The 26,736-nt window shown below is 37.8% G+C and overlaps 1 protein-coding gene across 27 annotated transcripts in view; it reads right to left on the bottom strand.

Moving 5' to 3' along the window:
• dlg2 (discs, large homolog 2 (Drosophila)) overlaps window positions 1–26,736 on the bottom strand; it is a 193,767-nt gene that overhangs the window by 39,364 nt on the left and 127,667 nt on the right. For 19 of the 27 annotated variants that reach the window (XM_057320911.1, XM_057320915.1, XM_057320916.1 and 16 more), the window contains 9 exons: window positions 21,650–21,700; window positions 19,763–19,887; window positions 17,493–17,662; window positions 16,340–16,476; window positions 15,604–15,748; window positions 14,971–15,136; window positions 10,570–10,629; window positions 9,043–9,201; window positions 1,671–1,827 (listed from right to left, as the gene is read on the bottom strand). In XM_057320911.1, coding sequence (XP_057176894.1) covers window positions 1,671–1,827; window positions 9,043–9,201; window positions 10,570–10,629; window positions 14,971–15,136; window positions 15,604–15,748; window positions 16,340–16,476; window positions 17,493–17,662; window positions 19,763–19,887; window positions 21,650–21,700 — 1,170 coding nt within the window. The remainder of the gene's footprint in view (window positions 1–1,670; window positions 1,828–9,042; window positions 9,202–10,569; window positions 10,630–14,970; window positions 15,137–15,603; window positions 15,749–16,339; window positions 16,477–17,492; window positions 17,663–19,762; window positions 19,888–21,649; window positions 21,701–26,736) is intronic. The other 8 variants (XM_057320922.1, XM_057320924.1, XM_057320932.1 and 5 more) reach the window with 4 other exon arrangements.

Raw genomic sequence — 26,736 nt, 5'->3', positions numbered from 1 at the left:
ATATTTATTGTATGAATGACACTTTTTATATTGACTTACAGTGATTCAATTTCAATAAATTTTGGGTGAATAATGTACAGCTTTAGAAAAAATGTAGACTATTTTAAAATGGTTTTCAGTTTTTCTGTATTTACTATATGTAATAGGTAAAATGATCATTTTTGTTTCATTCTGTTAACTACTAACAACATTTCTACCAAATTTGAAATAAAAATATTGTTTCTATTTGCATTTATTTGAAGAAAATGAAAACTGGAGAAACAGAAAAGAAACCAGAAAAGGCACTTTTTCAGACCTCAAATACTGCAAAGAAAACACGTTCATATTAATTTTAAATCAATACAAATGTAATATTTCTACTATATTTCTATATTTAGGAAAAGTTCAACAAAAATTTTTTATGTGATAACCTTGATTTTAACCTTGTGTTTTGTCATGCTGTCATTATTTCACATTGCTGTTGGATGACTTTTTGTCACTCCTGAGGATTTTTTTTTATTCAACATTCAACACTTGACTTGAATGGACATCATACATCCAGAGATGCTGATTAAATGAACATTTGCAATGGTCTCTTAATATTTTAGGTGGCTGTTCCATGGGAATAGAACCCAATGCAATACCAGCACTTGCCAATTTCCCATGCCTAAGCAATATTTTTAGGAAAGATTTTCAAATCATTTACATGTGACGGGAAAGCAAATTACAAACGGTATTGTTTTTTGTGAACTGTTCCTTTAACATTATGAACTTCATTACAGCTATTCTTAGACTCCAAATGAGGCCAGCACACTATTATCTCTCTTTTTCTCTTCCTTCCCTCTCAGTTTGTCTCCCCTCCCTCGTTCTTTCTAATCAGTGTCCTGAGGAGGAAGCCTGTGATTGTCTGGCTCAAGTAGCGCAGACGGTAATTGCGCCGGGAATCTGGACAGAGGGGTTTGATTACAGCGAGAGGGTCCTGATGAAGTTCTGATAAACAGAAATGATGAGATCAGCCATCAGCCAGAGAGCTTGGATCGCTGATCTGGATTGTTGCAAAGGGAGTTTTAATTGCAATGTCAATTAACACTACATAATAAAAGTTATGGTGCTGCATCAGTGCCAAAAATCTTGGTGATGAAATCGCAATGACACAAGTAGAACCAGCACTGAGTTTTGAAACTACAATCTTTTTTTTTTAAAACAATAAGGCGTTTGCTAGAATCGTGTTGAAGGGTTCAAAGAGTGGTATGGTGGCGCCACCTTATGGCCGACTATGTAAAATAGTGTACAATTCTCACAAACTACACAATATAAAGTGTTAATTCATGCACAAACATAACTAAGATAAGAATGAAGAAATAATGACATCACAAACCTACAAAAAAAAAGGATGAAACCAAACATTCGGATCTATAGCTGTAATGTTCTTTTGCTCAAATTGTGGGTTTATATCCCATGGAACAGACATACAAATAAAAATGTGTAATCTGAATGTGATCTAAGTCACTTTAGATACAAACATCTGTCAAATGTATAAATGTAAATTTAGATCAAGCGGGGACCAAATACAAAGAATTCAAAATAAATCATAAAAAAACATATATTCATAAATGAATCAATCACTAATGTATCAGACATGTATTGTCAAACAAATGCACATATTCTTATTCATTTTTGTATCTACTTACAGATAGGATCTGATCTCCTCTCCGCAGCTCTCCGCTAAGGTCTGCAGGCCCTCCTGCGAGTATGAAGGACACAAAAATGCCTTCTCCATCTTCTCCTCCGACGATGTTGAAGCCCAGTCCGGTCGAGCCCTTGTGCAGGACGATCTTCCTGGGTTCCCTGTATACACAGTTTAGGTAATACATCAGTTCAGAGTCCGTAGGGCTCAGCATCTCCACTGTCACGCACGCCAACTACTTTGTAAACATACACATGCAAGAAGCGCGTGCAAGCACACACGCATCCGAGCTCTTGGGTTGGTCCGAATGGTCTACGATGTAGTCGAGCACAATGGCTGACACCTATTGGGGACTGCTCCACTTACGTGCTATTTGTCCCATTTCCGACCGGTTTCCTAGATACGGAGAAGCGCTCTCACACACATGCCCAATCCCACTATCACACACAATTTATATGCAATATGTTCCTTATCATAATGCTGGTATTAAAATAAAACAGAAAGTTGGATGTAGTTGAAAGCATCTCATGGCACTGTTGTGTGATTATTTAGTTATAGATACTGTGAAAGCCAGTTGGTTTGAATTGGACTGTTAAAATGCTCCCAAAAAGTCTGATTCACTTAGTGCCTTTAGTGAAAGTATCCTGGCAGTATCAGGTCATGATTCCTTCAAGTGTGACCAATCAAATGATGAGATATCTTGAGCTGTGACACGTCTGTCACATCCACTCAAAACGTGGACATACGCAATCTTGAATGTTTACCGATGATAATGCAAAGAGACGAGACGTGAGATGGAGTTATTTTGGAACAGACGGCTATTCTGTTAGTGCTGCCTTACTTGACCTAGTTGTGAAGAGGCGGGCCTTTCTTCACTCATCTACACTCTCTCTCTATCCCAACATGTCTGTTTGGCTCCGAGTTATGATGCTCCTCAGGCCATGACCCTGAAGCGAATCCAGCAGAATTTGATTTACAGCTTTGCCACCAACCTCATTTGCTCGTTTTCTGCCGCTTTTGGCAGTGCAAGGTACAGGTCTGATTCAAACCTACATCTCCAACATAAGCACCATGGTTGGATGGCATAAACATGGCATATGATCCATATCTCCCACTAGGTTTCCAAGATGGGACATACTGTACAGTATATTACCTGACGAGACAACCGTCTTATAAACACATGTCTAAAACTTCATATAACACTGGATATTTCCAACTTTACACTGCACTGCTCTTACAGTACCAGTCTGCATACACACATGAAATACTGCTGTTTCAACCAGAAATCTAATTAAACAACCTTTATACATTATAAGAAAGATTTCATCCCATAAGATCTGAAGTTCATCATGTTCCTCGTGCTACGATCAGATCACATGTTTAGTAGTACTTAATGAAAATAATATCGTCTGTTGTGAAAAATTCAAGCACATCACGAGGACCTCTAAAAAAAGATGCCCTACGGTCTTCACACTTAAAGGGATAGTTCACCTGAAAATAAAAATTCTGTCATCATGTACTCACTCTCAAGTTGTTCCAGACCTGTGTAAATTTTGTTGTTCCAAAGATATTTGGAAGAATGTTCGTAACCAAACAGATCTGGGGTACTATAGACTTCCATAGGGAAACAACTACTATGATAGTTAATGGTGCCCCAGTACTGTTTAGTGTCCCTCATTCTCTTTTGTGTTCAACCGAAGATTTGTATACAGTTTTGGAACAACTTGAGGGTGAGTAATGATTAAAGAATTTTCATTTTCAGATAAACTATCCCTTTAAACAGAGATGTATAAAAATGTATCCGTCCTTATCCATTTGCACCACTAGATGGCACCCTAATCCATATGTAGTTTTTCACCCCAGACTCAATTGTGAACTAAATATTGGCAAAATCCCAAAGTAGATATTTCTTCTAAGTATGAAAAGAAGGCTACTGTATAAAGCGTGCAATGAATGAAGTAGTACATACTTTCAAGCATGAAGTATGCCACTTAGAGGACACTGCAAATCCATTCAACTGTGTCTTGGTAACCCAGATCACAGAATAACAGCAAGCACAAGGGGAAATATTCTCTAGTTAAATTTATATTTGTAATATTTTTTAAGATGGCTAATATTCAACCAATTAGGAAATTATAAAAAAGGAAATTATACATTACAAATAACAAACAAACAAACATGCCACTTAGAGACTCTAAAAGGCCCTTTGCATGTATTAATTTGCACTCCCGATTATTATTATTATTTTGTTTTTCTGTAGCTTTGCTGTCATTCCCGGGCTTTCAAATGATATATTAGCCACTATTTAATTAGATTCCACCGTTAAAAAAGGAATAACATGAAAATAAACACAACAGGGGTTTAAGTGGCTAGTGAAAGTAATGCACTGTACTAAAGAAACAAACACGTAAACAATCCTTGCCCGAATGGTAAGTACCAGGGAAAGCTTAATACCGAGCCCTGGATAACAGCAGCTTATACAAACACAAACAGCAGCTTATAAGCATGTCACGAGGAAGTCATCAGGAAGTACCTGTGACAGCTGATGGTCCACAACTCATGCTGATGATAATGATATGTAATGATATGCTGATGAGAAGCTATCTGACGCTGCCTCAGAGGTGTATAGCACCCTGCTGACTATAAACACCCTCATTAAACTCTGTCTCTTTAATCGCCCTCATTCAAGTTTCTGTGCTAAAATCTCTCTTTCTTGGCCAGGTGCAGTACTCTGATATCTGCCTCTCTTCACGCCCACTATCAGACCTGGATCACAAACAACCGCAATTTATCTTTTCAAATTCAGAGCCTAATAGGGAAAGAAACGAAAACCAATTACGCTCATCGTGAATTCTCACTTCCTTCTGTATTCTGAACGTATACCTGCAGATGAGAGGGGCGGATCACCAAGTGAGACTGGCAATATGTCGCTTCTCTCGCTCCATTCTACCACTGTAAGGGTATTAAAATATGATAATGTTTCGGCAGCCTCGGTGGTGTGATAAATAAGCTGTCATTTCCAATAGGCTGACACAGCTGTAGGATTGCAAAGCAACTACCGGGTTTTCAATTCCAACACAATCTACCTGCGTAATGACCCTCAGTCTGAAGAAAACCTGCGGGAGGCTAACAGTCGCGTATTTCAGCACATTGCATAGCATGTCAACGTGGAAACACCTTAATGGGTTTGATTTTTTAACGCTGGCTGGAACAACAACAGAGAATTTTGCAAGGGTGGCGAAAACCTGAAGAGTTTGCTTAGGAGATTTCAGTTGTGTTTCATTTAAGTTTCAACTTAGTATGAGATGTTTTCTCTAAAATTGCTTGAGAGAAATAAAAATATAAACGATTGAGACAATTGTTCAAATGCATTACTGTATATTACATTGTTAAATTACATTATACATAAAATACATAAGCGTATACGGAGCTGTAAAGTAAATGTAGATTTTATAGGAAAAGTCACCTGGATTTGGGTAAATTTGATGGGAAACGTTTGAGCTCATCATTTACTCATCCTCTTGTCATTTCAAACCTGTATGACTTTCTTTTTTCTGCAGAACACAAAAGAACATATTTTGAGTAATGTTGGTATACTGTGATAGGCTATATGAGACCAGTTTTTTTTTTTATTGCACTTATGCTTTTTGTTGTCCTTATGTTGTTCCAATTTCTTCCATTGTTTCCCTCATCTGTAAGTCGCTTTGGATAAAAGGGTCTGCTAAATGACTAAATGTAAATGACTAAATGTTGGTAACCAAACCACGATGGTACCCATTGACTTGCATTGGTTTTGTGTCCATACATTAGAGGTGAATGGGTACCGCCGTGGTTTGGTTACTAACATTACACAAAATGCCTTTTGTGTTCTGCAGAAGAAAGAAAGCCATACTGGTTTTAAATCACAAGGGTGAGTAAATGATGAGAGAATTTTCATTTTTGGGAGAACTATCCCTTTAAAGATCCCTTCACTTCTTTCTACAAATGAGACCAATCATATTGTACAACAGTTACGACCTCTGAAGCAATACCAAGAATATATATTGATCTTTTTCGGACTTCTCTCAGGACTTCTCTCAGGCTCCGTCACTCCACGGTGCCAATCTCAGTGCCGCAGATCGATATGTGCCATCAAACATATCAGATACCCCTCGACACAATCAATAGACTTCCATCAGATTCACAGATTCAGAGAACACGCGCAGAGCAATTTAGCTGTCATGCAGAAATGTTGAGACATGTATCAATACTCCCATATCTTCCTCGAGAGCGCTCTCTCTCAGCAAGAGAAGCAACTGGCCTTTTTTACATCCTCGGCTCAATAAGAGTCTCCAGACAGCAGCCGCTTCTGAACCTTTGACAGAAAGAATCACAGCAGTGAACTCCAATACAGTCAGCAGATGAAATCGACTGTTTTTAGCCTCATTTTCTGTCTTAAAGGGCAGCTCTTGGGAAGTTTTAAAGATGACACAATGGCAAACGCTGAACTTTTGATATTAAAGAACGGTAGTGTTTTCTCCAGAGCAAACTGGTAAATCCTGGGTTCATCGTAAGAGATACAAACTGAGGGGTTGACAGAAATTGTACTTACAATGTGAGATGTGGATGCATTGTAAGAGATATCACTGAGAGAGAGATTGAAAGAGAGAAAAGAGGGTTTCATGATTTGCCGGCTCATTGGAGCAAATGTCCCACAATGCACTGCCAAGGACACCTAGGGAATACACAACAAACCCGTGAGTGTGGTATTTATCGCAATAAACAGCCTTCCTGAGGAATATATTGTCTATAGTGCATACTTCTCTAATAAACACCCAAGAATACATGAAACAATTAAATGTGACTCCTAATGATAACATAAACTATAAAAAAATTTTAAATGTTAGTTAAACCCAGATCTTAAAGGAATATTTCACCTTCAAAATGAAAATTCTGTCACCATTTACTCACCCTGTTGACGTTTTAAACCTGTGTGTTATTTCTTTCTTCTGCAAAACACAAAAGAAGATATTTTGAAAAATGCTGGTAACCAAAAGCCGTTGGTCCCCATTGACTTCTATGGACACAAAACCAATGCAAGTAAATGGGGACCGACGGTTTTCTGTCACCAACATTTTTAAAAATGTCTTCTTTTGTGTTCTGCAGAAGAAAGAAAGTCACACAGGTTAGAAATGACAGGAAGGCAAGTAAATTTCGAAGGTGAACTATTCCTTTAAATAATCTGTATTCCTCTCCTATAATACATGCAAATATTTCTTTAAAAAAAAACACCTGTCAATGTTGGAAATGGCTCTACACTTGGTATTTGTATTACCCAGACACACATTTCATACATCTGTCACAAAACGAAATTAAGCTAGTTTATCCTCCTCTAACCAGAACACAATTCATACAATTCAGAGGTAACAAAATCTTGTGGGAATTGTGATTTATGGCCCATGTCACTGCAAAATCACCCACATAACCAAAATGCAATCAGTATGCACCCAGTGCTTTTGGCTTCAAACTAAATTGTTAATCACGAGTCAAACAAAACAATGACATCAGATAAGTGAGTGCTGCTGTCAATGGAGATCAGAGCAGGTGGTTTTGGGACCCTGCTAAACACACATGTGGCGCAGGGCCACTGAAGTGCCCAAAAATCAAGAGTGATTTTGCCAGGCAGCTTCTTCTGTTTAAGCAAATTAAATGATGTGAGGGATGTTTCGGAAATGACAGCATCCTCTGAGGCCATTCAAAATTCTCTAAATACGCTGGCTCGGACTTCTCTCTGAGAATCATGCTTGAGGCTGTCAAATGAGATCACATGAATGTTTGTGCACTACAGCCAAGTGCCCACAGGACAGAAAAATAGCAAACTTGAATATCTCAATTGTTTCTCCTAGACAGAGATTAAATAGAGAGCAAATAAGTCTTCTGGGTACACACATTCTCACGTATCTTAATTATTAACCCAATACTTTCCACATGATTTTTTTCTTACTTTCGGGCACGTATATAGAAAATATATTGGTGCCACAGACCATGAGGATTTCACAGAACTGCAGCTTGGCTGCTAACAAATGACACGCACAAAAACAAAACCCTTTCATTTCAAAAGCCTCATCCAAAACTGCCAGACCCTGAGCATGAGAAAAAGCAAAACATCACAGATGTTATTTGACATTTTCATGCATGCTTTTTTGCAGGATGCCAAGTCCTCAGGATTTAAGCGGTGCATTAGGAGTTAGCAGCCCTACCACGAAGGCATTCTGAAATGCAAATCAATTCTAATCCCAGAGAAGCCAATTAGATGGCACTTTATAATTCATAGTGTAATGAACTCCAAAACGAAAATCTAAACAAACCAGTACACAAAGCGTGCCCACTCCGACAACGTTATTTGCAGGTTTGGAAAACATTACCAGAGACACAGATGGTCTCTCACGTCCTGAGGATGTTCTGCGACCAACCCTATGTTTACACTCCGCTCATATTCGGACTATTACATTTATATCCCTAGTCATTTAATCAGTAAAATGAGATATGTTGCGGTATCTCTAATAAAGTTATATATCCAATTAAAGATAAAAGCTGCTCCTCAGAGCTGAAATGAAATCGGTTAGACAGGAAATAAAGATCAAATCAATTCACTGATGCCACAGGCTTCCACATCATGTGCAAGTCGATGAACAATAGAGTTTAATAAATTAAAAATTAAATTAATTGATGGGACGGATGAAAGTGCACAGAAGCAGCGAAGACATAATATGGTTAGTCTGTTGCCTCGGACAACTAGCATGCAACTTCATGCATATGTCCTTTAAACAAACTATGGATGAAGTCTAAGAAATAAAAATTAGTCGAAATGTTACAAGATTCATAGCTATTTAGCTATTGACTAAAGTCAACATGAAATTCATTTAACTAGTATTAACAAAATTGGAAACTGGAACAGGAGTGAAACAGAAATTAAGGCGGGGACTTGATTTTAACTTTGAGAGATGACTAGAGTTTAAAAAGTGGGCAATAATAGTGCCAAATATTCAAATTCAAGGGACTATTATCACATACAAAGTCATTTCAGAGGTGGTGCATGAAACAATCTTATTATGTCATCATATGCACAAATGCACAAGAACACATATTACTAAAATCAACGTAATAAAACGTTGATTTCATTTTGACTTTAAGCAGTGCAGATTTTAAATAAAGAATAAGGAATCAAGTGGGCCACACATGCATAACTAGTGTCTGATAGGTGGAGCATGCACATTATTCCAAATGATTGAGGGCATGCAGGTGAATTTAAATATGGGCGTGGCCACACACAGGTTAGACATGGACAGAGGTTGCATGCTTCATACGTGTCCCATGCAGAGCGCTGTGCTTAGTACCTGGTGATCTCGGAGTCAGGAAGCAGGCCTACGTGATAGTGAGGAAAGTGAGGGATTGAGTGCATGGGGCTTTTATCAAACTCCACGGGGGAGTAGAGACGGGGAGAGGGGGCGCGGTCACTCAGTTTGTTCACAGTGCTGTAAACTGGCTCGGGCGGCCTGGTGTGAGAGAGAAAGAGGGGCAAAGAGTAGAGCAGCAGGTGTTAGTGAGCTAACGCAGACTGACAGAGTAGTGATAGACTGATATATTGGTCAGGCCAGTTAACTATCAGATTTTTTGAACAAGAGAAACAAACGGTCAATTCATTTGCTGTCAGTTCCAAAATTTAGCAATGGCTTTCCTATAGTATCTAATGCACTTTTTCCAATATTTTGTAAAATCTGTTAATATCCAGCTTAAATGTAAAAATTTGCTTAAATAGAATACACATAATATTGCTGCTGTACTTCTGAAACCTCCCAAAAGTTTTTATTTTTTTGTCATAAATCATTATTATTAGACATCCTTTGTCACTGGGTTTTGCCAATATCTAACCAATAAAAAGTATTAAAAAGTGCTTGTCAACTTTGACACGATATTTAATCATTTTAAAAGTTCAGTGTTCCTGAGAAACAACAATTTTGGACAGTTTCAGAAGGACAGCGAAAATATATGATATAATATCTATATATTTTAGTGAGTTGAAAGTTCAAGACCACTGTGTTAAAAATTTGGGTTTAAATGTTACATTTTCTTAAATGGTATATATAAGGTTACATTTTAATTTAATTTAATTATATATTATATTATATTTATATAATATCATATATTATAGATTATAGTGAGTTGAAAGTTTAAGACCACATAGAAAATGCTTATTTTTTGCATAATGAATCATTTCATCTTCTATTTTATTTCAAAATAATTTCAGGATTGAAATTTAAATCCCATAATTTCAATGTGCTCTCAGACTTTTCCATATTCTATACAACTAGATATCTTTATCAGCAACAGGCATTTATACAGGCACTAATAAAGAAAGAGCACGAAGAGAGGAAGAGAGGAAGAGAGAGAGAGAGAGAGAGAGAGAGAGAGAGAGAGAGAGAGAGAGAGAGGGTAAATCACAGTAGTGAAAGCATGTAAGAGGAATAAGGAAGGAACTGTAACTTGTTAGTCTAACATTGGTAAGTATATTAGCTTTGATCATTAGTATCTGAGCTCTGTTTAAACATTGACCATTTAGTTTCAATCTTCAATCAGCCCTCAGATGCTCAAACGTTCCTTTAAATTCAATTCATTTCATGTTCTGTGTTATTAAAAACAGAGCTGTGTAGACATCCAGAGACATCTTAATTTGTAATTCATTTCCTGCCTCACTTTTGCAAATTACAGTTCAGTCTGTTGCTCACACTTGTGAGCAAAAATATCCAGAGCACAGCATCTAGTTTTAAAAAACACAACTGAAAAGCATTCAGAGGGAAAATGTTGTGCAGGAGGACACAAGTAAACCTTCAGTACCCAAAGCAACATCTCATGAAGATGCTCACCTCAACTGGAAGTGCTGGGAATCAAACCTGTGACCTTCCATCTCATCTAATGAGGGATTTCTGATCAAAAACACACATTGGTTAGCACGAAGACAAAACATGAAGTTCATAGAAAGGTATAAATATGATGCTATATGTATTTAAAACTGTTGTATTCAGTACTTGTAGCATGCAAACAAAACAATGACACAAACCAACAGGACAATACAACAAGCCCCCTTTTAACAACATTGCTGTTTTTGACAGAAATCTTCACATACAGTCCAAAGAAACTACTCGAAATATTTCATTTAAATAACTAGTTGAAGTGTAATGCAAGTGGAACACAAATCTACAGTCTCTTTCCATCTTTCTTTCTGTTTTCACTGTGTTTACTTGAATTGGATCCATCTTTAGCTTTAGCGCAATCCTTTAATCTCCAATTTTCCTTTGCCCTTCATACAGGGTCACGTTAAGCTAAAGAAAAGCATGACAGAACCTTTATTATCAGCCTTGGCTCGTACCCTCTGGCTCTTAACACTGACAGAGATGATGAAGTGGGAAGAAGCACATAGCGTTACAGACTCACATTAGATCTCATGATTTCCCTGAGGTACAAAGATAATGTTAATCAAAATAAACAAAATTTAGCTTAACGTTACCACTGTCTGGGAATAAATAACTAAAAATAGAAACATGACTACATTTTAGAGCATGAAAGTTTTATCAAAACGCTTTGTCACGTATTCTGTCCTCACTCTTTTATAGTGTAAGGAAGTCAATAAATGGATATTAAAAACCAGGCACAAGAGTCAGCAAACACACTGCTTGTTAAATCATGTAATGCAGTATCTGTGCTTAAGGTTCATTTTATATACTGTACACATCTAATAATGATAAAGTGTACAGGTCAGTAGAAGTGCGCTCTTACTGAGGTTCATCCGAGGCTTGTATGTGAGAGTGCGATGTTTAGTTGTATTATTGATTACGATACTTTGACTGTGTGTGTGCTGCCTTTAGCTTGACTACATATTATTATGGTGCTATGAGGCTCTTTGACTGATTAAATGCTACACAACCAATTTCAATACACTTTCTTAACATGCACTGCATTCGCACACTCCGTTTATCCTAAAAGGTAATGACATATGTTCACACATACACAAACACGCATAGACACACACGTACACGCCCCATCTCCCCCATAGACTTCCGTCTACTGTCACACCTAATTCATTATTCAACTTCTGAGCTGTAGCATACGTTCACATTTATTATGCAAATCCACATAAAACGCCTCACTCCATATTTCCGATCATTTCCTGAGACTATGAACTTCAAGATATTCGGGTCACAACACACACTGCCATAGCATATTACAATCTTCATCAAGACCCTTGAATTCTCTTCTGTTCTCCGGAGCTGAACTGTGAAGAACAGAGATCTTACGAGAGGGTTTACGCTAAGTAAACCTCTTACATGAGGAGAGAGGAGGGGGTTTAATCCATCTGTCTCACCTCAGCTAAAGGTCACGCTCTTTGTTTAGCGTGCATGTTCGCTTGCACGTTTAGCGTTTGTGATTGACTTGGTGAAACTGTGAAAGTTTGTCACAGCAGGATGCCTTTAACTGTGCTGCACAGTGGGGGACTTTAATAAGGCTGTTTGCTCAAAGCAACAATCAGTTGAACAGGTGGAACTTCTCTTACAAAAAATACGTTCCGTCAAGTTTGCTATTCGCCAAATGAAAATAAGAAAGTATACTTTTAGTCTCATTTTAACGTACTTCTTAGAATATACTTAAAATTATACTTGCGTATAATTGTGTAATTTTGGCAGAAAAGTCTAAATATGCTCAATCTTTTGATCTAGATATATATTTGAAAAAGTATCATTAGGGAACATATGCGTATAGAAAAAGTGAAAAAACTCAATTTAAATAGTAAACTATAAGTATGATGCTAAGTTCACTTAAAGAAAACTTGTATACTTCAAAGTGTACTTTTATAAACTAAAAAATCTGTTACAAATATTGAACAAGTAAACTATTAGTATACCTATAAGTTCACCTGTGGTGTACAAACAAACGTAAAGTAGTCATAAACTCAAAGTTAATTCTGTTACACCTAATACACTAAAGTATGCTTTCAAAGTATGCCTAAAGTAAACACTAAAGTATGCTTTAATAAACTAAAAAGTGGACCGATTTATGCTGCCTTTATGTGCTATCGGACTTTTGAATGCGAAAAGTACCCCTTTGGCATTGTTTTTCGACGAACAGGGAACTGCTTAGCTGTTAGCTAAATGCTCCAGACCGAGATGCGTGCAATTCTTAGCATTTCATAATTATTTATGGTTTTAATATTTTGTAGCACCTAACCCTAACCCCAACCCCACCCTAACCATTTCTCAACCATATAAAACACAACACGTGAATAAAAGTACTGTCACGGGTATTTATTGCACAAACTGATCAAAAGCATTACAAAGTATTACAAACAACTCGTTTCGCAGAACTTTTCGCACCGAAGCCATAAGATAAATTTACATGAAGATGCCGTGCTTGTCCTTGAATGCATGAATACCACGTTCAAAGCCAACGAAATGACGAGAACTGTCACGAGACACGGGAGAGCTAATGTTATCGAAGCTGACGTAACTTCCTCTGGAGGCAATTTTTGAATGTCGTTGTTCATTTACGGCGGACGGTGATCGATTTCGCATCTGTTCCTCATAAAAATCGACCGTTTCGCGTTGGTACCCTTTGAATATCTGTATTTTTGAACGACATTGTGACTGCTTGTATCTTGTGTTTTATAGTACGGTAAATAAACTGTTACATTACTTGCTCAAACTGCTTGAATAGCGTCATGGAAACGCAATTATCCTGGCCATTAAACTTAAATTAAACATCCTCATTGCAAATTATATCTAATATACATTTTTACAATGATGGTAAAATGTGCGTTCCCTTCACGTCAAAAAACGACGCTAAAGAGGTACCCTGCGCGTTCAAAAGTGACGCCGAAGGGCGCTGACCGAGCGTAAATATGTGACGAGTCGGGAGTGAGGATGTGTTGGATAATCTTACTACATAAAATATACTGTACTCAACAATATACTTGAAGTATACATAAAATGAGCTTGAAGTATGATTATTTCTTTATTATTGTAGGGGTTATAAACGGCCCACAGCCAGTGTGATAAAGTTATGGGGCAGTTGGCAAAAGTTAACATTATCCATTGATTAACATAAACAAGGTTTTATTCAAATTGCAATCAATGATTATTTTCAAGCAATTCAAATGTTTTGCAACATATGCAATTGTTACCTATAGCAAAAGTGTTTGTTTATTTATTTACAGTATTCAACCTATTTTTTTCCTAATTGAAAGTGGAGTTTGTTATGTTTTTTTATTAAGTTTACTGAAAATTATAAATATATTTCTAAAGAAATATTCCTCTATTTTCTTCTTTGTTGACAGAGCAAGTAAACATCTTTAATTCTTACAACTGAGTTGTTTCCAGTAGGCTGAAGGAAGAGGGTTTGCAGGTAAGAAAACCTCCCCTGTGAAGGATTATTATAATTCCGGTGAGCCTAGGCTGTGGCAATAGGCCAATAAGGCCAGTGGAATTCTGGGATTCTAAGAAAGGCCCTCTTTGTTCCATATACATAACACATAACTGCCCAAACAAAATAAACCCAAACACCAATACTAATGTGATAGCGATGCCTTACACATCACTACAACCACACAAAACAAGCCAGCATATGTGTTAAGCAAAACTAAAGCCTTCATTGCCATACAGATCTGATGTTCTCTGCTATTCTGAATTGTCTTTTCTGACTTGACAGTCCTTTAGAACTTCAAGAACTCCTTTGTTTCAGTTCTGGCTGTGTGCTTTAGTTTGAACCGTGATTCTTTTCTCGAAAGCTCCAGGAAAGATGTTTAGTATTCACATCACTCTGAGGTTCAGAGTGCGTCGCAGTGAACCAAACATATCCCCAGCCCTGCGGTACTGAACATATGCTCCGTCTCAAAATACACCCCTAATGCACAAACAACTTCACACCGCCTGCGCGCACCGACATCATGACGGATCAGAGAGCTGCCGAGATTTATAGTAATAGTGCTTGCCTCAGCATGTTCACCCGGCTCGTATAAACACGAAACTAATACGACAACACATTCATAACAAACATCTCAACAGGACCGTTTGAAATCCAGGAATGGAGAACAGCACAGAACTAACAAGACAGGAGGGAATCAGGCAGGGGCAGCAAATCCCAAAACAATCCCATCACCAGGCGAGATGATGTTCCTCGATTGTCTTTCGGATTTTCCACAGGACACACGGAGGGAAAAGGTGCTATACACAGTCTACCTGTGGGCAGTGGTGTCTGGTAGAGAGGGAGAAAATTACCGTAGGAAGGAAAAACCATCCAACCTGTTAATGTCCTCTTCCCCCAGCAAATGCTTGGGCAGTGGGGAATATCGGCCGGGGGAGATGGGCAGAAGACTGGATTTATATTCCAGAGTGCCGTTATTACCAAGGGAAGAGATATGATTTTCCATAGCGGGTGAGAATGCTGTAGAAGAGAGAGAGAGAGAGAGAGAGAGAGAGAGAGAGAGAGAGAGAGAGGGGGGGAGTTATTCAAAGCACTCTATCAATTTCTATCAATCAGCCTTATCATCGTTGGATAGTCATAATGTCAATCAACCTATAAGACAATAATAAAAAATATATTTTGAAGAATGTTGGCAACCAAACAACACAGGCCTCCATTAACGTCCATTGTATGGACACAAAATCACTGTGACCTTTCTCAAAATATCTTCTTTGTGCTCCAGAGATAAATAAGTCACAAACAGGTTTTGAATGACATGTGGGTGAACAAATGACAGAATTTGTATTTTTTGGTGAATTGTTGCTTTAACTGGCTTATAAATATCTCTATAACTCCATCGCACTTCATTATCAAACATCTAAAGCATCATTCTGGTTTACAAAAAGCTTCGCATTACATAACGAAAAATAAACATAAGAGTAACTCACAGTGTGTGATATCGGGAGGACCATAGGGGTCTGACAGATAGACACTAGTGGGTTTCCCAACCTTCAGGTATACCACATCTGATGTGTTCTTCAATATGACCACTGCTTCTTCATGGGTCACCTCTTCTAGAGTGTAGTTATTCACCTGGGCGAGAGAAAGAGAGAGATGGTAAACAGGGAATCCGGCATTACATAAACAGTTACGCTCTAGTGGTCAATGGCGAATCAGAGCTGCCAAATGTGTCCTGCCCAATGGATTACACACTGTGCTGATCTTGCTAATTAAATCAAATTCGGTTTTAAAAGAGTTTAACAACCCCCATGGATTAAAAGCGATGGAGTTTGACAAGGATACTAGAGCGAAACTTCGAGAATGTAATCTGCCTCTATTAGTGCAGGGAAATCAATGCATGAATGCCGTGACTTACAGTTTTTATTTCAAACCTGTATGACTTTCTTTCTTCTGCATAACACAAAAGAAGATATTTTAAAGAATGTTGGTAACCGAACAACGGCAGTACCAATTGACTTGTACTGTATGGACACAAAACCAATGCAAGTCAATGGGTCCCACTGTTGTCAGAAAGTCATATGGATTTGAAATGACAAGAGGGTGAGTAAATGATGACAGAATTTTCATTTTTGGGTGAATCTCTATAATCTGAAGAGAAGAAAGTATTTTAACATCAAGATCATTAAACACAGGCACTACTGTGCGTGTTTGGTATGGACATACCATGAGCAGTCTGTCTCCAACCTGCAACCTGCCGTCCTTCTGCGCCGCACCCCCATCTATGATTTTAGTGACATAAATGCTGTTATCTCCAGGGATGTGCTGGTTGCCCACACCGCCTGCAATGCTGAAGCCGAGCCCTGCGGGAATTTAAGATAGGATAAAACCGTTAGTTGGGTCCCTATAGACACAGTGACAGCAAAGTCCTTCCTCTAATTTATCATCCCGCCTCATTCCCTCAACCAAAAACACAACAGGATCCACAATCTATCTGAGTGTATCTTAAACTACGGCACCTTAGTTTAACTTCCAGAAGCCAATTTATTTCAAAAAATGTAGAAAATGTATTTCCCCATACAGAATGAATGATAAGAGGAGATGCGATGGAAATGACACTAATGGAAATCACTCCTGTAATGCAGTTATACTAACTTGGACACTGTTAGCAGACAAATTGGTGACATCGTAACAAATTGCTTTTTATGGAGTATTTTGAGGATGAAAAGTGCCCACACTCATTCGTTGACTATGAATAAACAGCACTAAAAACATCCAAAAGCAAGAGCTTTCATGCAATATTACCTTATTCCCAGTCCCCTAGAGGAGAAAATAAGTGTTGTAGAGAGTGTTCATGGTGTTTTGGATTTGGAGCGTGCATGTCACCCGAAGCGCTTCCTACAAATTTGTGCAAGTACCACTGTGTGCGCTGAATAATGCATCAAAGTGTCAAGTGTATAAGTGTATAACTATTTATTGCTCCACCCAAACAACAACCAACAGAGAAGAACAAAATAACAGCCAACAACATGATCTTGATAAGTCAGCCCCCTTTTGTTCATTTATGTGTTTATGCATTTTATGTTTTGTGGCCAGAATATGAGCTTGTATGAGCAGGGTTGGGGAAAATAACAAAAAAGTAACAAACTATTGGCTCGTTTTGGGGTTTAAAGAAACAAAGAATGCATGAAATTTCAATGGTATTTACCAGCAAATAAATATAATTTGAAACAGATTTTACAGTATAAATTAAAGAGACACTGTAATCATTTCAGCAAAAGTCTATTGAAATGAGCATTTTCTTTTCAAATCAGCAGAAAGAAAAACACCAGACAGCTCAGGTAACAGACGGGTTTCACAGCGAGTGTAAAATGTAAACCTTTTGGTCCTTTTATGAGTTTGATTTCGGTGACAGTCTCCAGCATCGGTCTCCTCCTGCGCACGTAGAGTCGCACAATCGATCCGGCAGCTTTCAGCGCCTCGACTGCCTTACTATGAGACACCTCTGAGACGTCTGTGTCATTCACTCGCAAAATACAGTCGTTCACTCTGCAGAAAGGAAGAAGAGCAAGAAGTTTGTTATCTAAAGCCGAGAGTTCCAGATCATGGCAGCCTGTGGTCCAAGGACAGACATCTCCTGGGGCATGTTCAGACAGAACAGCTGAGACCCGGCAAACATGAGCACACCACACACTCCCATGTGTACATATGCAAAGCACTATAAAGCTGTATAATGCTGAATAACTAAAGTTAGTAGAGAACTACTTCTTCAGTCTGGAAATATGACAAAATGGACCAGTGATGTGAGATCTCACAAGAATGTCAAACAAGTGGATCGTGGGTAGTAGAGGTGAGTAATAATTATATTGAATCAAAATGTCTATCATATTTTTATTTTAAACATACACGTTGCAATCAAATAAATGTGTCAATTGTCTATAAAAGGATTATAATCTAAACCACAATCTTGATGCATACATGGTCATTTGCTTGTAAATCGTGACTCCTTTAAAAGAATTAATTTCACGATGAATCAGGGACTTCTGCTTCCAAGTCTACCAAAGTCAAACAAGGGTAAAGCCGAAAAAAAGCTACACAATGTAATTGCTTTTGTAAATGCTGTTCACTTCCATCTCACAATAAATCTATCTCAGCGTACTGGCAAATGTTCAAAGTGTCTTACTCTTTTAAGTGAGAGATTGAAAGAGGAAGAGGGAGACAGACGTAGAGGGTGATCAGAATGCAAAAAGACTGAAAAGGGAAGTGACTATAAATCATCTGGCTAACATCTGGTTAAACTAAATTGCATGTGTTTAGTAAACAAGCAGCAGGTTTATGCATAAAAATCGGATGTGCACAAATGTTCAGTGAATTTGCCCCTTTGCAGAGAAAAGACAAGGAGAGTAATGGTAATGCTCAAAGCTTTGGCCTTGACAGAGCTGATTGAGAGAGAATATAAAAGAAACCGGCCAAGTCATGGAGCAGAGCGAGACAAGGGGCTCAAGCACGACTGTCACACGCAGCTGCTGTTCAGAGTGACGCACACGCACACACACATAAGGAAGATCTGCTACCTCTCCAGCACAATTTAATAATGCCGTCCTGTAATAAAACAGCCCTCTCAATCAACGTCTGACATCTCAAACACATCCATCTGACCAGGAATAGAAATTTCTACCTGTTCAAAAATAACCAGAGGAAATTTTGTTTTATTTTATACAGTATATGCAAAAATTGCTCTTTTGTACAGTAGCTTGTATTCAAAGTGACATCAAAGTGAGTGCATTCAAACTATTCGTTTCATTTATATGTGTGTTCCTTGGAAACCAAGCCCATGATCTTGGCATTGCTAATGCAGGGTCTAGTATTGAACTACAAGATCTGAAATATTTAAGATTTTAGTCTTTGTTTTGACTTTGGTATCCTGGCAAATGGGAACAGTTGGAGATGTACTATTGAGATCTTATCTGAAACTAAGAGAAGACACATGTCTTGAATTTCAAGGGATATGAAATTGCTGTACAGAAGATTTATTTTCCGTGAAGCACAAGAAACGATAGAGATATTAAAGAGATATCGTCTCATTTTTATTTACTATGGGTATGCAAAAACATTTAATGCTTTATTATAATAAAAAGTCATTCAAAAAGGTCAAATTTAGTACATTTAGAAAAACATCCCTGAATCTTGTGTTTTACAGAATATATTGTATAACATAATGCATTATGTATATCCTTTTTTTCACAGATGATTGACATGACCTGAGAGGGGTCTGGTCAGCCGGGTTGGTTATATACACACACTTTACCTCAGACCTTGCAGATGATACATTTTTTAAAGTACCTCGCGGTCAGAGTGTGTGGCTGTCAGCACAAAACCTAAGTTAGTTCTGTTCTCCAGAGGGACATTAAGACGGTGATGAACAGCCAGTTTCAATCATTTACAGCAGGGAGAGATATAGATGGGAAAGGAAGGAGGGCAAGAGAGGAAGAGAATGAAAGAATGAGAGAAGGACAGAAAGAGCAATAAGCTACATCATTATAAGTCAACAAAAAATGCTAGTTGCAACCCATTTTATATTTGTTCTCTTAAAGCTTTGTGTAGTCAAGGAATGTGTAAAGACAGGTGTGTTATGAAACATGTGCCCACCTGAGCCTGCTGTCTTCTGCCGCTGCTCCTCCAGGGATGATCTTGGTGATGAAGATCCCGGGGTCATCGCCGATGTGAGGGTTATCTGTACCACCTGCTATACTAAACCCCAATCCAGAGTTACCCTGAGGAGACACAAACGTGAAATTGATTGATCATGTACTTTATGTACTTTAACATTAAAAGGTCAAAAGTGCTTGTTAAAATGTCCAAACCATTCACTCTAGTGATGTCGTTTCCTGTTTATGTACTGTACAGTTCATATACAGAACTTATGTAAAAAACTGAAAAATAAGAGGGTAGAAAAGCGTAAGGTTATTTTTATAAATGGTGCACTTTATTCTCCATGACTCACCAGTGTTTACAGTTTGGCAAGTCATGCTCCCCTGAGCAATGCAAACTCACAACTCAAAATCTGCCGCAGTCAAGGCTAGAGCCATATTTAACATCTCTAAGCTAAAAGTAAACAAAAAAACGTGGCTATTTTTTTAACGTGACGTGTTTATGACGGAACTGTCTGTGTATAAAATGTGCGCTTCAAACCTTTGGAGATACAAGATTATGTACTTGTGTAATCTTTCAAAAGGCAATGAACTGCTCTCCCAACAAAGCACGTATGAAGCAACTGAATCAAAATTATTACAAATATTCATAAAACTACTGATTTATAGCCACTGATTAAATATTACAGTATATAAATGAATATTAATGTATTTTAATGTACTGTATTTTAAATTACATTAATAAGAATACTCACATTATTCCAATATGCACAAATAAAAGTGAATACAATTTCTAAATAAAAGGGAATGCTTGCTCAGCCCCTAGAAACCCTTACTCGACCACCTAGAATGTTTCCAATTTTTAGCTTGTAATCTCAGTTCAGTCTGCAGAGACCCAAGAACATACTCTCTCAGCCTCTTGGCTCCAGGGTCGAAGAAATCTGTACTCCCTGATTTCTGCTATTGTCCGTACTCTGTCTAGTCATGTGGATCCGACTGCAACTGCCAGAACATCATCTGCAGCCTAATTCTCTCTCTCTCTGTGTACTGTACTGTATGTACACATTTATGAATTTAAGAAGTATTCTGCATTTTGTATAATATTTATATATTTGTAATATATTTTACCTTTTCTGCAGCTTTAAATGTATAAATATTTCACTTCACTCTCAATTAAATTAGGCAAAAATTATAAATAATAAACATGGTTTGAAATCAGTGTATCTTAACCCGGGGGCCGGGGCATGAGGATATGAACACATGAACTCATCTCCAGAGTTGCTCTGAGCGTTTATTTCAGGAGCATTTTACTGTTTGAGTAAAGCTATCGTCAAACACAGACAGAAACTAGGTGTCTTCGCAACAACCTGCCAAAATAAAAGTCTGGTTAACTTGAAAACTCAGATGACAAATACTGTAGTGTACAATAGTATTTGCTATAGAAAATAGTACCCTTGTAGTAAATTGATTTTACTGCAGTTCACTATAGTAAATACTATAGTATACTACAGTATTTTTGTGTGGACAAATAAATTACTATTGTAGTAAAAAAAATGAAAAACACAGAACTTAGAACAATTTTAACTAATTTATGTAAACTAAAAATTATATGGCGCTAATTTATCTATCTGTATTTAACATTAATGTACTTTGTAAACCTATTCATGTGATGACCTGCAGTTGTGTATTTTTTTAGGATGACAACAGATGTTTTATACTTGTTATATTGTAACTGTTTGGCCAGTGCTACGTTCAAAAAAAGTTAACGTAACTTGACTTATTTTAAATTATTATTTGTTAATTTTTTACACAATGCAAAAACAAGTGAAAATAAAATAAAATATCAAATAAAATACAAAAATAAAGAGAAGAGGCAGACACTTACCCGCTCTAATGTAATCTCTTCAAACTCATACTCAATTTCTGTCCCGTTTACCTATTGGGGAAGAAAATAAAATTCCATTAGATGCGTGAAACTCCATCAGAAAAATAACATAAACAGGTTCATAATAGTTCCAAAAATTTTGTGATCGCTAAAGAACAAAATTAAATCTGCTGTTATTTTTAAAGTGTTGTTATCGTAAGCCAAAAACCCTTTTTAAAACATTAGTATTCCACTACTGCTCCTTGAATGAAAACAGTAACCGCTCTTTTATACATTTTAAGTAGGCACTCATTCTCATTTGAATTCAGCTCACTGCGCCGGCTGTAATTGGCAAAATCCGGACACTAAAATCTATAATCATTTACCTGCCCGTAACAGACAGCTCTCTGGGGCTGAAATTCTGGCTCAAGCAGCCCTTTTAAAGATGAATTCATACCGAGCACACAGTTAGAAACGGGACGGAAAGTTGATCTTTAAATGAGGGTCACCTTTTTGTTTGACTGGATAATTTTATCTTAATTAAAACTTTTCCGTATCGTGATGTATATCCGAGTGCAACGGCTTCTGAAATTAGAAAAAAAAGAAAGGCGGGGCTTTATTTTGCCCTTCCCTTTTTGATTTGATTGGGAGTTGCTAACAAAATGGAGGCAGATTTGAATGCCAGTTTACATTCTGCTGTGGAGCGGAAGGCTAAAAATGCCTGGCCATTGGACATTCAGTAGTCCTACCCCTTTTTCGTTGCTTATGTCATGTGGTGAAGAGTTGTAGTTGAGAGGGGGAAGGGAGCTTAATGTTTTTGATTAAAGATTACAAGTGCAAATGAATTAAAAAAATAATGGTGTGCACGGATAAATCATTTATAATAAAGACTGCAACACTGTGTAAAACACTTAGAATTTTCCTTTTTGATTTCATGGTGACTTTAAAACTTCCAACTTCACCTCTAACATACAAAAAATGTGATGTAACCAAGGTCAACAAAATATTGCACAAGCCCCATGCCAATAAAGAACACCTACTTTTTAATGTCCTTGTGTGAATTATGTAAAACATAAAGGGTTTCCTGGCTTTTCATGGTCGTGACAGGAGTTGGACGAAATTGGATGCAAAGTGACTTCAAGCATTGTACAGACAACTTTAGTAAGCTATTTTATTACAGTCTCATGTTAAAGGTGCTGTGTGTAATATTTAGGAGGATCTATTGACAGAAATGCAATATAATATGTCTAATAAGTATGTCTTCAGGGGTGTATAAAAACATGACAAAATGAAGCGTTATGTTTTTATTTCCTTAGAATGAGGTATTTCTATCTACATACGCTGTGGGTCGCCTTGCATGGAATTCACCATGATGTTTCTACAGTAGCCCTAAATGGACAAACTGCTCTACAGATCTCCTTTGGCAAAGAAGCAAAAACGCAGCGACATGTTTGTCCTGTGTCAGCCACTGTAGTGCTTCGAAAAAGGAGGGGTGAGCGGTAGAGTAAGTCGTTGGTTGCAATTTGCAACCTCACCGCTAGATGCCGCTAAACCGTCACATTGCTCCTTTAACATGTTTCCGGTTTTACTTTCCAAACCTTTAACATATTTTAATGTTTATTGCCATGTCCCATTTATACATACATCATTGTACATGCTGGACATTTTTTTTAAAAAGAAAAAAAGGCGGTGTGGAAATCATCAATTACCAACCACAAGCCACAGATGCTGTCAGTGTCAACACAGGTTTAAAGGTATATATATATATACCAATATATTAGGTAGAAATATCTCAATACTCAGCCATCATAACATTTCAGGAGTAAAGCAAGCATGCATGTTTTACATTTTGCCTTTTTTCAGAGTATTTCAGACAACTGGAGAAAGAGAAACAGCCATTCATGGCTAACTGAAACTCAGTGAACAAGCTTGTTTATTTCTCAGCTGTTTAGCAGAATGATAGAGAGGGAGAGAGAGACATGACTAATCTCTCGCTTCTCTCAGAGCGACATGACCTTTCATTTACAGCATCGGGATGGAGGCCTCCAGACTTCATCTGCTCTTCAACATGAGGACCAAACAGATGTCAAGAGCACATTAATAACCAAATGTCAATATCCCACTTCACTTTTAACAACAAAAAAAGGATTTCTCATACAAGCACTATGCCAAGAAAAAAAAACTTTTTCTATTTTCTCTCGCACCTAATCATTTCTTCAGCAGGGGTCTGATGCAAGCATTCTGTTTATGTCAGAGTCAGAATGTTTGACACAAACTAATCAGAGCGCGTTGAATCTCTGCGTTTCATCAGGGCAAGAGCTCTTCAGAACATCCGGCATCAACCACAGCTCTCACAGGGCACGGGATTAAATATCATCACAAACACCATCAGTGAAATTGCGATAACTGATGGCTGGGCATGAGAAGCCAATAACACGGAGTAAATGAGATCATTAACAATGACTGTTCTTATCAGAAGACTATAACAGTGCTTAATGGCTAAACCAGCTCAGTCTCCATTCACTGTGACTATGTAAAACACAGACTAGCACAATATTAAAACTTCTCTTTGTGTGTTCTGAGGAAGTAAGAAATTCACACGGTTAAGTAATAACTGTGAAGACAAATTTCTTTAAGACTCCGATAGTCTGGTCATCGGAGATGTCCTTGAGATGTAGCAAGAAGTTTTCTAAAAGTTGTAAAAAACAACCACCCCATCTGCTTTTCTTAAGATGTGACCCAATTATTCATGTTGAGTGGCATTAGCATTCTGAGCTGCACAGCGGTGCAAATGTGAGACGCTGGAGACTAGGAAAGAGTGCAGCTGCAGAGGGGGACGGTGGGAAGGGGAGGGGATGGAGCTCACGATACAGCATCCGGGGTGTAAAGGCTCACATTAAACTGGTGAGTCACTGCTAATGTTGAAACACACAAACTCACAAACATATGATGCGCACGAACAAAACCACACAGAGCCAGTCATGTTTCCATGACAACCGTTTAAGTGCAAAGCAGGCATTGGACCTCATCACCCAAATCAAATCTCTATGTTCCTTCTAGAATTCTGGTGTTTGGGATGGCACATTTTACACCGAGCGCGGTGATTAAACGTGAAGTGATATAATAAGATTTGGTTTCCTCAATAAACACCCAAAGGGAACAGTTACCCCAATAATGAAAATTCTGTCTTCATTTACTCACCCTCAAGTCGTTCCAAACCTATATACATTTTTTGTTCTGATGAACAAAGAGAAAGATATTTGGAAGAATGCTTGTAACCAAAAAGTTCATTGACTAGAAGGAAAAATGACAATGGGAGGTAAAAGTGCCCCAGAACTGTTTGCTTTCCCACATTTTTCAAAATATCTTCTTTTGTGATCAACAGAACAAAGAAATTGACAAAGAAAATGTTCCTACTATGTAACACCTTGTAGGGGATTCAACTGTAAAGAAGTTCTGATACCATGCAACAACAGTCCATGCTTTCGCTCTCACGGCTATAAATTATTGTCAGAAGAGATGCTCTGAATAGCAATATTTAATTAGACCCAAACAAAAATGAGGCTATGAGAGAGAAACAGATGTGCAGTTCAAGAGGTTCTACTAAACGTCATATCTACTTTACATAATTTCAGATAAATGTGTACACATCTTTTAACTTACCATACCATATAGTACAGTATGCACTGTAGGACATTTCTACAACACACGTCATATTAAACCTCAGAAAAATTGTACATAAGTGTTTCAGATGAATGTACTGGCTTTACGGCAGTATTCTCTATTCTCTCTATTTCAAGGGTCTTGTTGGGTCTTGTAACCCCACAGCAGTGAATCGATCAAACACCTGCTCCAAGCACAGAAACATCATGCCTCCGATTTCCCAAATCACAGTGAAACATGCTCGATCTGTTACCCTGCTTCCAACAACTCGCACGCATCCACGTATTAAGTATGCATTAAACTTTGAACTAAGGTGCTTTGTAAAACCACCTTTTATCGGTATTAACCCTTACTGTCCAGGAGAAACAACTGAGATGATAAAGTGATCTCATTATATTCTGTGCAGTACAAAAAGTAATGTCTGTTCATTTCCACACATGGTAAAAAAGCAAGTAGATTATTTTGGAGCTTGCAGGAGACAAAACCTACCTCAGCCTACTAAAGTTTGCGTGTGTGTGTGTGTGTGTGTGTGTGTGTGTGTGTGTGTGCGTGTGTGTGTGCGTGTGTGTGTGTGTGTGTGTGTGTGTGTGTGTGTGCACTCTCTGTGCTTCATGCCAACTGCGTAACGCTCCGTATTAGTGTTTGATTCAACATACTCTCTCTTTCATTCAGTCAGTACATCACCCAACAACACAATTGCCGGTTCTGTCATGTGTTCAATTCATTACTTTCTCTCGCATTTATCAGTCTCTTTAGCTCTGGCCCAAAAACGGTCCTGATGCCTGCTTCCTACATAGACAGCTGCCTTCACAAGTTATACAAACAGTCATGATGTTTGCATCACAAATAGTCATTCATTTTAAGTAAGATTGTTTGCTTTATTACTGTTATATCAATAGATTTAAGTATTATATGAAATGCTAGCATTTCTGCAATGCTTGACATTAAAGTGATAGTTCACCCAAAAATGAAAATTCTGTCATCATTTACTCGCCCGCTTCTCATTTCAAACCTGTAATGAGTTTGTTGTTCGGTTACCAACTTTCTTCAAAATATCTTCTTTTGTGTTCTGCGGAAGTAAGAAAGTCATACAGGTTTGAAAAGACAAGAGGGTGAGTAAAGGATGACAGAATTTTCATTTTTGTGTGAATCGTCACTTTATTTGTCACAGATGATGTTACATATATTATGCATAATATGCTGCCTAAGTAGGATATGAAACAAAGCTTATACTTGTCTTCCAAAGCCAACTGTCTGTTTGATCAAAGGCCTGTCTGTTTCAAGCCATTCATATGTAGCATCAATTCAGACGTCCCATCCGGGACACACCAAAGACAAAACATGCATATTTGAAGGCCATTAAAGAAAAGCCTTCATGCTAATCCAAACCCACAGCTAATCACTGGCCTCTTTATCTGGTTTATTTATGAAAAGTCATCAATCAT

This window comes from Triplophysa rosa, linkage group LG22 (genome assembly GCF_024868665.1).
Source record: "Triplophysa rosa linkage group LG22, Trosa_1v2, whole genome shotgun sequence".
Classification (NCBI taxonomy): domain Eukaryota; kingdom Metazoa; phylum Chordata; class Actinopteri; order Cypriniformes; family Nemacheilidae; genus Triplophysa; species Triplophysa rosa.
The sequence above is the reverse complement of the archived record's forward strand: the minus strand, read 5'-3'. Positions and strand labels throughout refer to the sequence as shown.